Source organism: Choloepus didactylus, chromosome 8 (assembly GCF_015220235.1).
Source record: "Choloepus didactylus isolate mChoDid1 chromosome 8, mChoDid1.pri, whole genome shotgun sequence".
In the NCBI taxonomy this organism is placed as follows: Eukaryota; Metazoa; Chordata; class Mammalia; order Pilosa; family Megalonychidae; genus Choloepus; species Choloepus didactylus.
The window spans coordinates 100,646,575-100,663,319 of record NC_051314.1 but is presented as its reverse complement, the minus strand read 5'-3'; the positions used below and the strand labels follow the sequence as shown (position 1 = coordinate 100,663,319).

The 16,745-nt window shown below is 37.6% G+C and overlaps 1 protein-coding gene across 4 annotated transcripts in view; it reads left to right on the top strand.

Annotated features, from left to right (window-relative positions):
- Window positions 1-16,439, top strand: part of BICD1 (BICD cargo adaptor 1) — a 311,166-nt gene extending 294,727 nt beyond the window's left edge. Inside the window, exons 9-10 of one of the 4 annotated variants that reach the window (XM_037846188.1) lie at window positions 9,706-9,781; window positions 16,188-16,439. In XM_037846188.1, coding sequence (XP_037702116.1) covers window positions 9,706-9,781; window positions 16,188-16,308 — 197 coding nt within the window. In that variant the 3' untranslated portion in view covers window positions 16,309-16,439. Of the gene's footprint in view, window positions 1-9,695; window positions 9,782-16,187 lie in introns of all 4 variants that reach the window. The other 3 variants (XM_037846190.1, XM_037846189.1, XM_037846192.1) reach the window with 3 other exon arrangements.
- The last annotated feature ends 306 nt before the right edge of the window (window positions 16,440-16,745 follow it).

Here is a 16,745-nt window from a genome sequence, read left to right as displayed (position 1 = left end):
GTGTATCCTGGTGATTTGGGATGTAATGTCCTGTAGATGTCTGTTAAATCTAATTCATTTATCAGATTGTTTAGGTTTTCAATTTCCTTATTGGTCTTCTGTCTGGTTGATCTATCTATAGGAGAGAGTGATGTGTTGAAGTCTCCCACAATTATTGTGGAAACATCAATTGCTTCCTTTAGTTTTGCCAGTGTTTCTCTCATGTATTTTGTGGCACCTTGATTGGGTGCATAGACATTTACGATTGTTATTTCTTCTTGCTGAATTGCCCCTTTTATTAGTATGTAGTGGCCTTCTTTGTCTCTCAAAACATCCCTGCATTTGAAGTCTATTTTATCTGAGATTAATATTGCTACACCTGCTTTCTTTTGGCTGTAGCTTGCATGAAATATTTTTTTCCATCCTTTCACTTTCAGTTTCTTTGTGTCCCTGTGTCTAAGATGAGTCTCTTGTATGCAACATGTTGATGGTTCATTTTTTTCGATCCATTCTCCGAATCTATATCTTTTAATTGGGGAGTTTAATCCATTTACATTCAACGTTAAAACCGTGAAGGCATTTCTTGAATCGGCCATCTTATCCTTTGGATTATGTTTGCCATATTTTTCCCTCTCTCTATTAATATCCTTTATTGTACCCATACCGAATCTCTTTAGTACTGAACCTTTCTCCAAGTCTCTCTGTCCTGTCTTTGTTTCTCTGTCTGTAGGGCTCCCTTTAGTATCTCCAGTAGGGCAGGTCTCTTGTTAGCAAATTCTCTCAGCATTTCTTTGTCTGTGAAAAATTTAAGCTCTCCCTCAAATTTGAAGGAGAGCTTTGCTGGATAAAGTATTCTTGGCTGGAAATTCCTCTCACTCAGAATTTTAAATATATCGTGCCACTGCTTTCTCGCCTCCATGGTGGCTGCTGAGTAGTCACTACTTAGTCTTATGCTGTTTCCTTTGTATGTGGTGAATTGCTTTTCTCTTGCTGCTTTCAGAACTTGCTCCTTCTCTTCTATGTTTGACAGTGTGATCAGTATATGTCTCGGAGTGGGTTTTTTTGGATTTATTCTATTTGGAGTTCACTGAGCATTTATGATTTGTGTATTTATGTTGTTTAGAAGATTTGGGAAGTTTTCCCCAACAATTTCTTTGAATACTCTTCCTAGACCTTTACCCTTTTCTTCCCCTTCTGGGACACCAATGAGTCTTATATTCGGACGTTTCATATTATCTATCATATCCCTGAGGTCCATTTCGAGTTTTTCAATTTTTTTCCCCATTCTTTCTTTTATGCTTTCATTTTCCATTCTGTCATCTTCCAGGTCACTGATTCGTTGTTCAACTTCCTCTAGTCTTGTACTATGAGTGTCCAGAATCTTTTTAATTTGGTCAACAGTTTCTTTAATTTCCATAAGATCATCCATTTTTTTATTTAGTCTTGCAATGTCTTCTTTATGCTCTTCTAGGGTCTTCTTGATTTCCTTCATATCCCGTACTATGGTCTCATTGTTCATCTTAATTCTTTGAGTAGCTGCTCTAGGTGTGTCTCTTCTGGTCTTTTGATTTGGGTGCTTGGGCTTGGGTTATCCATATCGTCTGGTTTTTTCATATGCTTTATAATTTTCTGTTGTTTTTGGCCCCGTGGCATTTGCTGAACTTGATAGGGTTCTTTTAGGGTTTGTAGACCAGTTGAAGTCCTTATCTCTAATTTATCAGATCTACAGCTTCGTGGAGTACACTTTCTCTAACTAACCAGCAGGTGGCGTCCACGAGCCACCTGTTCTCCACAAAACAGCTCTCCCCTGCTTAGCCTTTTTGGTGAGTGGGGGAGTGAGTCTTGTGGGGCCCAATTGGTGTACCAAGCTTGCGTGTGTAGTTGGTGTTGCCTGCCCTGTATGTGGGGCGTGTTTCTGGGCAGTCGGGGAGGGGGGGTGGCCCTAACAATCAAATCTCCCTGATGATCCTAGAGTTTTAAAGCTACTGCAATAGTCTAATCCTTCAGTTCAGTCCTGCCACAGTTTGTCTCTGCCACTGACCCACAAGTCTTTGGTATTGGCGTATGGCTCCTGAGACTTGCAAGTGGGCCCCTCTTCCAGGCTGTGCACCCCGGGTCCTCTGTTGAGGGATGACTGTGCTATGTCACAGGTGAGTGCCGTTCCCCCAGAGCAGTTCTGGGCTGCTGGCCTGTGTTAGGAGGCTCCCAGTCTGCTCAAATGATGGCTGAATGGGGCTCTGTTAATTCACACTGCTCCCCCTTCCCAGCTCTGGGACATTCAGCTGAGGTTGCAGGGAAGGCTAATGTCCACGCCCAGTTTTGTGGTGTGTGCCTGTTATTTGAAGCACTTCCGTCACACTGGGTTGTCTGGGGCAGCTCTGGGCTATGGGGCTGGCGATGGGCAGGAGTGTTTCCTGTCCACCAGGATGGTGGCTGTGAGCGGACACCCCCCTTTTCTTGGGAAGTTGTGTTGTTTAGTGAATTTTCTCAGCCACTGGATTATTGCCTTTTGTCTCAGAGCTCTCTTAGTTCTGCTCTTGACTTGACGTGCCCAAATTTCAATTCTTTGAAGCTTTCTGTATTGAGCTTCTTAGAGTAATTGTTTTAGAAAAAGCAAAAAGGATTTAAAAAAAAAAAAAAAAAACAAAAAAAAAACGGCCCTCCTCAGAGATCTAATGGGTTATTGAAATGCTAATAGACAAAGCAACCAGGGCCTTTAAGGAAAGGTGCACAGGGCAGAGAGATCAGCCTTGCTTCGGGATTTGCATATGCGCCTCAAGGCCTGATCTCCGCCCTTCCCCTTTCTGTGTTCACCAGAACTCCAAAAATCCTCTGCTTTTATTTTGGAGTTTTTCGTGTTGTTTTTTTTCTATGCCTGTCTCCTCTCTGCTGGGCTGGCTGCTCTCAGAGTCTCTGGTGTCTGGTCTCAGTCTATCTATGGTTGGAGTTTGAATCAGTAGAATGAGTTTCCGATAGGAGCAGTCACTGCAATTCTCCCTTCTCCTTCCTGGAGCTGACAGCCCCTCCTCCCCCGGGACTGAGCCTGGCAGGGAGGGGCGCGGGTCCCCTGGCCGCAAAAACTTACAGATCTCGCTGATCTCAGCAGTTCCACGTTTTCATGAGTGTTGTATGAAGTATGCCCAAAGACAGATTGCTCTGTGGTGTCCAGTCCACGCAGTTCCTGGCTTTTTACCTACTTTCCTGGAGGAGTAACTAAAACATACAGCTCACCAGTCTGCCATCTTGCCCCTGCCCTCTCACTGTGTTTTTATAAGGATTAAACAGCTGTTGCATGCAAAGTGCTTAGCCCAGTGTCTACAACTATTCAGCATTTAATAAATATTACATATTATCATTATCTCTCTTCCTTCCCTCTTCCTCCTCCATTCCTTTTGTCACCTCTTCCTTTTCTGTCCATTCCCCAAAATTAGTAAATAATTTGGAAGGACATGGCCAGGTTTGCAGAAAGAAGAGGGATGTCCTTTCCTCTCTTATAAGGAAATAGAAGAGGATACCTCTCTGGTATCATTAACTAGGGAGTAGTAAAATTCATAACTGTCTGTCAACCTCTTACCAAACACCTTTCATAATTAAACATTTGTATTCTGCTAACTGTTAATCATCCGTCATTATGGAAAGGTCTTTAGTGACTACTGTTTATTCTATGGATGTAAGAATTTTGCTTCAGAGTGTTATCAGTTTGTGAATAACAGCATTGCACTATTCTATGACAGCAGTTGTTCAAGCTGGACAGATTTAATTTTTAAAAGTCTTGGAATGAGTACACCAAGTTAACAAAGATAATGTGTGTCTTGCCAAGAGGTACGTTTGCTCTTTCAGTCATAAACTTACATTTCTCCTGCCTGTTTTTGAATATTTAAGTTGCCAATTTCAAAAGGAAAAAGAAAAGCCCACATCCTTCTCACTTTCTTTGTTGAAGGAAGGATGCCTTAAAAATCACAGGCATATGGAAGATGGAGGAGAGAGGTGCCCAGGGAGGAACAGAATATGGAAATAAAAGCTATAAACAAATGGGTGTTTCAGAAGACATGAGATGTGGAAAGGCAGTTTTTAAACAATGGAAAAGAAAGATGTTCTTCTAAACTGTTGCCCAACAAACTTGAGGCTGATCCTAGGCAAGATCCTAGAAATCTAGGCAAAATTCAAGATTCTAGATGGATTTCATATGCTCAGTATATAAAAGAGTTTGCTGAGAGCCAGCTTGGGTTCATTAAGAATGACTTACTCTACACTACCGTCATTCTCTATTTCGTAAGATCATGGAAAATGCTAACATACTGAACTTTGACAAACACCTAACCAATTATTTTGTAATACTTTTGAAACAAACAGAGAAATCAATTCTAGATGATAACAGAACTGTCTGGATTCATAACTGAATGAATGACATGTTCAAAGGGTCCAAATTCATAGATTGGCATTTATGAAATAGGGTCTCTACTTAGCCTGGGCCTATTATAGATTGATAATATTAGATGAAGACAAACTATGAAGATCATGCTATCATCTTTTCTGATTTGGGAGAGAAATAAATGACATGGGAAGTTAATATTTTAGATGACAGAATGGGGTCCAAAAGATGCATCAGATGGAAAAAATGAAATTTATTAAGAATGATCATAAAGTTAAAATATATGAAATGCTGCATTGGAATCCCAAACACAAGTGCATACTGAAGGAGGAAGCAATGGCTTGATAGCACCATCTGTGAACAAAGCAATAAGCTCATGAAATAGCATTGTGATGTGGCTGCCAAAAATTATTTTGCCGGATTCAGCTGTTTAAATAGAATTGGCATGTGTAGGATGAGGCAACACTGCGACTCTACTTGTCACCAGTCAGACCTTCTCACACATGGACTTCCTTTGTGAACACCTCATTTTTAGAAAGATCTGCACAAACTGGAATATGTTCAGAGAACAAGTAGAGTGAGGGAAGTTGAAATTGTGTCTTATAATGAGTAATTGAGAGAATTTGGATTATTTGTCCCAAGGAAAACTAAGGAGACGAAGATAGTTTTCATGGAAAAGTGTGCAGCACCTGGAGGAGTTTAGGGTCATGAGGGAAAGAGATGAGGTATGGAAAATAAGATCTCATGTAAAGGTAGGGCTGCACTGGTTCTTTTTTTAAAAAAATTTTTATTCACACACCATACAATCCATCCTAAGTGTACAGTCAGTGGCTCCTGGTATAATCACAGTTATGCATTTACCATGCATTGGTTCTTATGTCAGGGGAACAAGGGAGTAAGGTACCATTCTGGAGGAGACTATTTGCCTCAAAGAGCTGCTGCTCTGCCTCCCACAGAGCATCTGGGCACCAAGAAAGCACCCCTGCATCTCCACCGCTCATCATGCCTGAGAATGGTCTCTAGAGATCAGCTTTCATCCACAGTGTCTTCACCAGCCTTCACCTCTGCACGTTGACCAGGAGTGGAGCCAAAACAGAGGTGCCCACTCCCATCCCAAATGGCCTCCAGTGGACTCATGGACTCCTTAAGGCATTCATTTTAGAAGAGTAGCCTAAATTTGCTAATTTTCTAAAAGTGGGCCCTGCCTTGAAAAGTAAAAAAAAAAAAAAAGAAAACAAAAACAAAAACAAAAAACCATGTGGTAAGATTTTCTCTCCTCGTCAAAGACATTTGTTATATCCTGCCACCTCTTTTTAAAAGCTGAATATTAACCATTGTATTCCTGCTTCCTATGCCTTGCTTTGTGTTTTTGAGGTAATCAGTTGCCTTCAAATCAGTATCTAAACTGTCTGGTGGAATTATATTTATTTATTTGACTCATAACCCTAATGTTTTTTGGAGGTGGCTGGCATCAATTTGAGAGGCAACCGATGTAGTGTTTAGAAAGTAGGCCTTAGCGACAGAAAAGTCTAAATTTAAATCCATGCTGTGCCACTTCCTAGCTGTATGACCTTGGACAAGTAAATATATGTGGTGGTCATGTATTAATTTAATCAATGCCTTCAAATCAGTATCTAAACTGTCTGGTGGAATTATATTTATCTATTTGACTCCAGATGTGGAGCATCTACTGTGATGCCAAGCTCTGTGTATGGTTCTGGTGGGAGAGGTCATGAAAACTGTTAAAGGGGGAAAAAAAACAGTTTCAGGATATTTGAGAGTTTGAGACAGTCTTGTATACCAAAAAGTCTTATTTTCCTCATCATAGAAATAGTGACAATAACTCCAGAGTATCACTAAGACTTAAAACAAATAACTAATGTAAAGTTCCTAGGAGAAACTACTGAATCATTCTTCCTTCTGCTTCTCTTTTAAACCTTCTCTTCTATTTGTGGCCTTTGTTTATAGAGGAATGTGATACAGGGGTACTTTCATGAACATATCATGCTTTCAGCTGTAAGATGTTTCTTAGTCATCCCTGCCCTTGAAGCACTAATAATCTCTTGAGTATGTTATGACATTTCTCAGGCTTATGTCCTTATAACATAGACTTACAGTGTTGTCTAATTCAGTTCTGAACATTTCACATAACTAATTAATTTATGATAAAATATTTTATTAATATTAGGAGAGGCCATAAACAGTTGGTAGTTGTTAAGGAATTACTGGGCTAATGACTTATTTTTTAGGTATCAGTTTAGATATCACCCCCTCCAAGAAGCAGTCACTCACCACTTAGAGTTAGTTGTGTTTCTGCCTGAGCCTCTTTAATACCCTATATTGTCCTTATCTTGGGAGGCAATACAGGGATGTGTCTGTCAGGTAAGGTCCGTCTTTGAATCATCCAAACCTTGGTTCACATCCCAGCTCCATCTCATAGTGGACTTTGGCAAGTTATTTAACCTAAGTCCCAATTTTCTCATCTGTAAAATGGAATTAATAGAGATTTAAAGGAGATCATGTATATAAAGTGCCTACACAGTGGCTGGCACATTGTAAGCAATAAGTAAGTGCTAGGTGCTATCATTCTCATCCTCACCACCATCATACTTTATTATAATTTTTTGTTGAAGGTTCTTGTCTCCTTCAATCAAACGTGAGTTCTTTGAGGCAGAGAACATATCTTCTCTGTTCACCTTTTGTTCCCACTGCCTAACAGGTTCTGGAACATAATAGGAGTTTGTTAACTTGATTGTTGAATGGTTCAGATGAATTTCCAGTGGCCCAGAAGACAGCAGTGGCTTCTGGGGTTCTGCAAACCCTCCTACTTAAGTCTTGTAATTAGCATCAGTCAAATTGATGTGATTGTCATCAAAGCAATGAGATAAGGCCAAGTTCCTAGCCAAAACAGGTGAGAGAATGCAGCTGAGGATGAAGTCCACAGCCCAAAGCCTGTCAGAGTTGGAAGGGACTCTCTTCATCTCTCATCACACCCCCTTCATTTTACAAGATATGTGTTAATACACATAGGCTGCTCAGTTGGGCTAGAATTGACATGATTGGAGGGCTATAGTCACAAGAAGATGGAATTAGAAGACAATTGAGTCTGAGCACTTCAACTATTTTTTAATTTAATTTTTTTCATCGGTCACCATCTTATATACAGAATTTGATTTTTATTCTTTAAGGACAACACATACCTAAGTGCTTATAAATAATAAATACACACACACACACACACAAATTTAGCCAGAGGTGATATTAATTCCAAAGGAGGAGAAAATGATATTCATTAAATGTGAAGAAGAGTATCTACAACATTTAAACAATTATGGGAATGCATTGTATTTGTTTGCCTGCTTTTTAAATTTCATCACAAAGCATATTTTGAATAATAATTTCATGACTATATTGTCAAAAATACCTTTCTAATATAAGTAAGATTTGAAAACCTCTAAGATTTAAGTTATTTAAATATCTAATTCTAAGTATTGCCATTCCTTAGAGGCCAGCCTGCTTTAGAAGAGCTTCATTTAACGTATACTTCATTTATACATTTCCTTAGTATGGCCAGGTCCTAGAGTGGTTTGTTTTCCAAGTGTTCATGTTAATTTGCATCCATTGTGTTTACCTAAGTACGCCATAGGAGGGCAGCGAACATCTGCTTAAATAAAGCAAAACTGATTGGTGACCCTAACAAAATAGTTGTCTAAATTAATCCACAACATTCCTAAATTGCCACTTAGATAGGAAAGATGAAAGGAACACAAAGAAATGCATCATTTAAGACTCTGAGTTTCTACAAAAGGGAATCATTTGAGCTAATAAAGCTGCAAAATTGGCAGAGTTAAAAAAAAAAATCCCAAATTCTGAGAAAATTTGTTATATTTGAAAGACTTTCACTGAATGCTACAATATGAATACAGGCTATTCAAAAGAATCAGGTATTATCATTCCTGTCAATAGTCAATAATTGATAAGACACTCTTATCCTTATAAAAGGATAGCTCAGTAATGATGTGTTCCCTCAAATGAACCCCAAAGCAAGCCTGCTTTATATGGTATTCTACTTTGCATTACAGAGAGCTTTGTTTGGTTACCAATGTCTTATAAAAAAAGCATCAACAGTATTTAATGAATTTCAGTACTCTGGAATTATATAGACAGGTTTTGTTATAACAGAGAATATACTGGATTTAGAACACATGATCCTTAGATACAAGCCTTTTAAATGAAAATTTCAGTAGACCCTTATTTATTCAAGGCTATAAATCCAGAATTTGTGATAATTTGTTTTAAATAGTATCTGAGTAATATATTGAGGATCACTTGCTATGTGAATATATAGTCTGAACAGTTAGCAAGAGGAACCTGCTTCAATTATCTAAGAATAATTGCATTTTTAAGTCTAACTCTAATTTTAATATTTTTGCAAAAATTTTTTGCAGAAATGTAATGTATACATTTTAAACCAACTTTTTTGGTGTTTCTATTGTCACTCTGGGTCCAGTAAGCACACTGTCCTTTGCTTATTTTAGTGTTCGGCACATGGTCTCTCTTGGAGGAGATGTTTAATTTAACTCATCTGTGAAAGCATGGACTTTTACTAGTTGGGATTTTGTTAATCTGGTGTGAGTTATATTATGTGACTTTAAAATGGTAAAAACAAAGTAAAAGTGGATTCTCTGCTAATTCAAGTTGGCTTTCTTTCTCAGTCCAAGTTACTAATAACTTACTGTATAATAACCATTCTAAGATTTCTGCTAACAATTCTTGTTTTGAATAAATAAATTCTATTTTCTAAAAGCTAGGAAGATGATTTCCTTGTTCAATGTCATTCTATTAACCTTGGGAAAGATTGTATTGCATGCTTCTCTCAATGTAACCTATGTGGTGGATGATATGCCCATGTGACCTGACAATAAAGTCAGTTATCTGAATATATTCCATTTCAGAATAGCAGGTGTAGGTGCTAAGTTAAGTAAACCAAGATCATGCTCAAGTTCAGAACTTGAAGATCTTTCATTATACTAATATACCCTTTATTTTTAGATGTATACAATTACCAAACATGAATGGGCAAGCATGTCATCATGTACTTGAGAAATCCCACTCTTAATTTTTGCGTTCCTAATTTTTGTAATACTGTAGTTAACAGAGAAAAAAAAAAAAAAAACCCTGTCTTCTCTATTGGCATCTTTCATGAAAAAAAAAAATGCTTGATCAAGATGATTCTGTGTGAATGCACATTCCTCACTAAATCTCTCAAGCAGCTGCTTTAGGCTTTATACTGTTACTAACACCTTGCTCTGTCATCTCTTTGTATACATGTCTAATTTATCAGTTTCTTGTAGATTGTCAGCAGCCTGCTGCCTCCGTACCGCCACAGTGCTCACAACTAGTCGAGAGGCAAGACTGCCCGACTGTCAGGTAAATTCAGAACTCATTTCTCTTTCCACCCAGCTGCATGTCAAATCCATAGACTCCCAGCTACCCTTTCCAACACCATGAGTCCTTATATGTATTTATATTTTGCTACATTTTATTTCACGAATGGACTACATACACATACCAAATAGCCTGAAGTCCATATGTGCCCAATGCAAGAGAGCTAGAGTTTATTTTACTTGCCACTAGCTGCCTTCACCTCCTCTATTATGAGTAAATAATTGTTTTGGTACATTATTTCATTACCATTAAGGTATAAAGCCTGTAATTCTTAAGATATTTGCCCTACTTTTTTTTTTGTCGTTAGAATATATTTCTCAGATAAACAAATAGGAAGACTATAAAACATCCTTATTACCTGTTCCTGGACAACTTTATAAAAGTGTTTCCCTTTTCTGTCCTCTCAGTACCCTCATTAAAAATGAATTTGAAAGATGGAGAAAACCTTGCAATTGACATTCAAAGGGGGAACATTTGCAGTTACAGTGCCCTTCATGTGTCATTGAACTGAAGAATTTTAATCAGTTTCACACAATCCCTGACACTAACTGGAGAGTTTGCTGACAGTTTCTATTCCAGATGAAAATAACTTTAAATTTAATTTACTTGTGTATAATTATGTTTTTCTTGCCTCCACAGGCATGTATTTTTTTTCCTGTAGAGTTCTACATTAGATTTCTCTCTTTCTTTCTCTCAAAGAAAAAGAAGAATGACTAAGTAGGAGTATGTTTTCTAAAGCTTGTGATTGGATTTACAACAACAGATTTCTTTTTAAAGTATAAACATTTCCAAATTTGCCCTTCTCTTGAGAATTTGTATAATTTGCTTATTGCCCTGAATTTGTATGTTCATTTATTGCCCGAAATCTGTGTATTTTCTTGTGTTCTCCCAAGCACTACTTTTTCTACTTATTAACAAAAATTATAGTTTGATAAATGAATGGATTTAGCCTCCTACACATTCATAAGCTTTCACTTTAAGTCCTCAGCCAAGGACCAGGGATCAGGCAGCCATAAATCTCTGTGCAGGGGATGGGGGAGCAGGTGGTAAGGCAGAGGACTGGCATCAGGAATGTGTTGGTTCAAATTCTAGTTTGTCAGTTGTTAGCTGTGTGGCCTCTGGCAAGTAGCCTAACCTGACTGAGCTAGTCTCCTAGTTGTAAAATAAGTATATTAATAGTAATAATTCCTGCATCATAGCATGGTCATGGATTAACTGAGGATAATAGAAGTATAGAACCTTAAATATAGATTCAGTGAATCAATGGCAGCTGGTATTATTGCCTCCCTTCTGTCAAATTTCTTAAAGGGTAAATTGCTGTATCCCTCAAGGTCAAAGGGGAAAAGTAAACTTGTTTTTCCTCTGCCTGTTTATGAAGGAGACAGGCAAGTGTATAAATGGTGGAACTGAGATATAAAATAATTGTAAACTAAGTTCTTTTCCAGTATTTAACTTAACATTTCATCTCTCATTTCTTAGCATAAGTAGTTGTATAATGTATTCTCTAGAATTCTGACACTGTAATATAAATTGGTCCTACAAAATTGAAAATATATAACCAATTTAAAAAAAATAAGATGGAATTTAAATGTGACATTTGAGCTTCCCCATCATTTTGGATTGAGGTATGTTACATATATTTTCATATTATAAATTATAATGACTGCCATTTACTGATTACTAGGCATTGTGCTCCACTTCTCATATACATTATGATATTTATTGCACACACACAAGATGTTTATGAAGTTTGATTATTTCCGTTTTACAGACAAGGAAACAGAGGCTCAGAAAAGTTAAGCAACTTGCTTGAGGACCCCAAACTAGTAAGCGGAACAGACAGAATTTTAACCCAGGTCTAGCCTTTGCTCTTATGAGGAGTTGTTAGGAGGACAAGGACATGCACATATATTTTTTTGTAACTGTCAAAGTTCAGGTATTGGGAAAATCACTAAATCATTGTGTATCTCAGAGGTTCTCGACCCTGGCTCTATGTGAGAATTATCTTGGAGGTTTTTTGTTTTTTTATTTTTAATAGCAATGTTTTGTTACAAGTTAATTTGCAAATTTAGAGTTTTGTAATCCCTACAAAGGCTAAGTCTTCTCATGTTTCTTGAAGGCTTTTAAAAATAGAAGTTCCAACATATGTTAAAGAAATTGATCCATTATTTTAAAGACTTGCTTACCTCTCCCTTAGGGCATTCTCTGAATATATTATGTGAGACATCCTTAGTGTTAAAAGTCAAAGTAAATCAGATATAAGAATTTCAATGGAGGTGATACAAGGCCTATTGTTCCTGAGCTGTGATAGCCACATGAACACATAAATTGTGGACAGCTTCCCAAATCAGCCATGAATTTACCTCCATCCAGCTGAACCTCTGCACAGCACCACAGGACCTCATCAGGACTTCATCAACTTCCTCTCCAGTTACTAGCCTCTGATGTGCCACATTCTATAGCCTGGTCTGCTCTGTGTGCTTTCCTTACTTAATGTTTCTTTTGCTCTTCCTCCAGGGGAAGGCTTCTTTTAAGTAGGAGAGGCAGGAGAGGCCCAAAGATATTTCCAGGCGTGTCTGAGGAATAGATGTCAGGCCACAGGTGGGCAAGGGTTAGAGCCAGGGACGCTGCAGAGCCACAAGCTCCCAAACACAGAGGCAGCCAAAACCCAAGTGTGACTTGGTCTCCGAGGTGGTCGGGCTGTACAAATGGAACATCCAATTAGTCAAATAAAGTGCACAATTAAATAGGCCCCAAGCCAGTGTCTCCCATTTGTCGTCTCTCAGTCTGCTGTTCCCACCACTTCCAGCTGCAGGATTTTTTTAAATTTCTAGGCAGTTCTTTGCTAATGTACTAATGTCATTTTATAACAGCAGACAACTCTAATTTTGGTTATGAAGTAACTGATTATACTTACAGATGTCCAAACCCATCTCAGCAGGATCTAAATGGATAATGTTGAGAACATGGTCTCTTATCCTACAGTACATTCTCCACAAGCCAGCCCCACCCTCACCCAGGGTACCCCATGTGGTGCTCAGCAAACACTGGTTACCTGGGTTTGAGGGAATGAGCTGTGGAGTCAGATTGCTTGGGTTCGAATACCACCTCTGACTAGTTATGCAATCATGAGAAAGTTGCTTTTGCTGGCTAAGAGCCTGCTTCTTCACCTTTAAAGTGGAAATGAGAATAGGTATTGAGAGAACTAACCAAGGCCAGGCTCATTTGTAACATCACTAATTTTCTTGGGCAAAGAGTGGAGAAGGCTTCTGTTTTAAGTGTTTTGATTAGAAAAGAAATGGAAGGGCAGCGAGGGAATATTTTTAAGTTTAATTTTCTTTCACCTTGCTTTTCTTCCAGAACTAGTTTGACTCAATGGTTACTTGCCCCAGCTCCATCTCTTTTGAGAATACTGAATCTAAATTGCTTGCTACCTCCTCACAGATGATATACTGTAAACAAAAGCAATCTAATGAATTACAGAGGTTTGTAATTTCTACCCACACACGAGTACAGTGTGGTCCAGAGTAGACTCTCACAGTTATTCATTGCTGTCCACAAAAATAAATGATAAAATGCATATAGACCTGAAAAAGTTCTTTTTAAAAGCCACTGGTTTGATAACTGGTCTTTCCCACCCAGGTCCACTCCCAAATGGATCGAAGTTAATGCCCTCACTGCCCTTTTTGCATCTTCCGAGCAAGAATGTTAACACATAGCCAATATTTGTATTCTTACTCTGAACCAGACAAATTCAGATAAGCTTTCACTTCACCTTGGGCAATGATGACACTTGATAACCATTAACAACCCCGTAAAATGAGCGCTGTTGTTACACCCATTTTAAAATGAGGAAACCAAGATTTAAGGAGGTGAAATAACTTTTTCAGGGCCACATACCTAAAAAGCAACTGAACTCGATGACTCCAGCACACTTTCTCCCAGTACCCACTAAATATCACTGCACTGCAGAAATTTTTTCCCCTGGTTTTAGCTGTGCTGTGAGGAGCAGAGTATTTAAATCCCCTACCTTGACTTTATCACCCAAATTGAAAAGGAACATTCCTTTAATGAGAAACATGTAAAAAATTTTGCTAAGAATGTTAATGCTAAGGTTTTCCGATCGGGTGTTCTCTCTGTTTCTGTTTCTCAATTTTTTAAAAATTGTTTTATGACCTTGCTTTACATTTCCTTCACTTCATCCATATATTCTAACAACTCTTCAGGTGTACAGATTTTGAATGAAACATTTAAAAGAGTATTTTCTCACATTTGGAAACGTAGAGTTTCTTTATTAAATTCATTTATAAGTAAAGGATATATGATATGAAATAAAAGCCTTGGATATATTTAAATATACAGAGATGTTTGTATTTAGCACTTCTCCAGTTTTACTAGTAGTTATTTACTTGAAAAAAAGATCGGAAACTTTTCTGAGGAATTATCCATTCATATATCTTAATGTTATCCTAGGTATACTTTTTACAACTTGCTCTGCCTACGAAAAGTAAATGATAAAGGTTAACGTAAGTGTTCTACTCAAGATATTTAGCAATCAGAACTGAATCTGAATTAATCCTATAGTTTAAGTGATTAAAACATATCAAATATTTACATTCAAAAAGTAATTCCTTAACCTGTAAGCCAGGTTATGTTATATCTGTCACATAATATATTCAGCTTGATTGCATTTTAAGCAAATATAAAATAACAATAGTATAATATCACATATTTATAATCTCCCATGTTATGTAAGAAATTCAGAATAATAACAAACATTTGAAATCATCATGAATGACCTGCTGTCGAGGTGCTGGGCCAAGTGAGCTGTAACCTGTGTTTAACCTGTTTCTGTAACTTCAGCTTATCAAGCAAAAGTACCTGTCTTCCTTTATCAAGAAGAGTCTTCAGATAGACACTTACACCGTCTTCAAAAACTTGTCCCTTAAGTATAATGTGACCACCCTATACGACTTCTCGTAACATGTTGAATAATGTTTATTCTCCTAAAAAAAGAGAATCATGTAGATTTCCTGAAAGAAACTCTGTTAGTTCCTTAGGAAAATATGTCTGCTTAAGCTGTACCCTGCTGTGTTCCCAGTACTATTTTGAAGGTCAAGGATGTTTCTTGTCATGCATTATTTTCCCGGTCATTTTGTTGAAGCTCCAGTTCTCCCATATTCTATCATATTTTAAAAATAGATAGGAAAAATAATTTTAATCTCTGACTGTCCTAACCAATACAGAGCAGCAAATCTGATCTAAATTTACAACCATTCAAACGAAGAGTTGGGAAAGTAACAGTAACTTCAAGCAGATCAGAGATTATTATTTTAAGATCACATATTATGATTTTATATTATAATTCAAGAGATATACATAAAGGATCATTTCAATGCCAAAGATAAAATTATTTGTTTAATACCAATTATTAATATGACTTCAATGATAATTTAAGTAAAGAAACTATGTTTAAATAAATAAATAATATCTATAATTATAAAACGTGAAGATTTTCTCAAATATCACTTCCGGCAGAAATGGATTACATGGTACTGAATTTCATAATATGGGGGAGGGGAGCAGGGAGTAGGAAAATACTGACCTTTTTCGATAAAAGAAACCCGCGTAGTGTGATTTCCCGACTGTTAGTCTCCTTTTAAAAAGTTTGAAAACAAATGAGTTTTGTGGTTTTATCTTAGGAAATCCAATGATTTTGCTTCCTTATTTTTTAAGATTAGAGATGGACAGCCGGACAAGCCTGAGAATTTCTGTGTTCATTTAAACCGGAGGCTCTCAAGGCAGTGATTTGGAACATGGCAGTATACACTTAACAAATGGGATATGTTTTAAAACTCTTTGCTCATCTTTACCTGCTAAAAAGCAGGTTGGAGGAAATTTTAGAGCAAATTAGGCTTCTGTAGGCAAATTAATTATCCTAGGGAATCTGAATTCACCAGAGAAATGTCGAATCCTTGTTCTATCCACCGGCACAGCAGCATAACAAACAGCTTGTTAGAAATGCAGAATCTCAGGTCTGAGACCATTGGAAACAGAAGCTGCATTTTACCAAGATCCCCAGGTGATCTGTATGCACATTAAAGTTTGCAAAGAACTGACCTGGGGAAATTATGCAGCTGACCATACCAATAAGAGACGGTACAAAAACTGAAAAGAGGGACTGCAGGGTAAGAGTTCATATGAATTCATTCTCTTACCGTGTTTCATTTCTCCTTTTTTGTGCATTGTTTTGAAAAGCTGAAGCTGTCTTGGCATGCAAAATTTCTGTTGATGTTTTTAAAATGTATGTGAAAATAATTTGTCTAATTCTTAAAACTGCGCTTGGCCCCTTGTGTTTCTTGCTGACATGCTCGTTTCTCATTTTCAGTCCTGACATGGCCCTCCCAGATGAGCACCCACGTCCCAGCTCGCAGTGTGCCCCTCTCCACTGCCTCTCCAAGCCTCCTTACCCCTACTCTTCATCTCCTGTGGACGAACATCTGGGGTGAAAGTTGTGTAGCCACACACAGGATACTGCCCAAGACCCAGCAGGTGTTTTCTTCTTGGTTATTAGATATAAAGATTGGATTAATGTCCATCGTTTTGGAAGATGAGAGAAAGTTGGGAAGAAAAACACAAAGCACAGACCTCAGAGTGATAAAACATTTTATGGTTTCTCTAAATCACAAATAAACTTCTGCAATCAAATGGCTACGGTTCAGTTAAAAAAAAAAAAAAAAAACTAAACTAAAACAAGGAAACACGCATCTCAGATGACTGGGTTTACCTCGATAGCATAAGAGAGACCTAAGACAATGTAAAATACATATATTGTAAAACCATCTTTCCTCAAATTCCAAATTTAGCTGTAGAAGTTCATTCCAATATTTTTTGTCATTGGTATTTATTTTGTACTTTATTTGCTACATGATTAGTGTCTATAAAG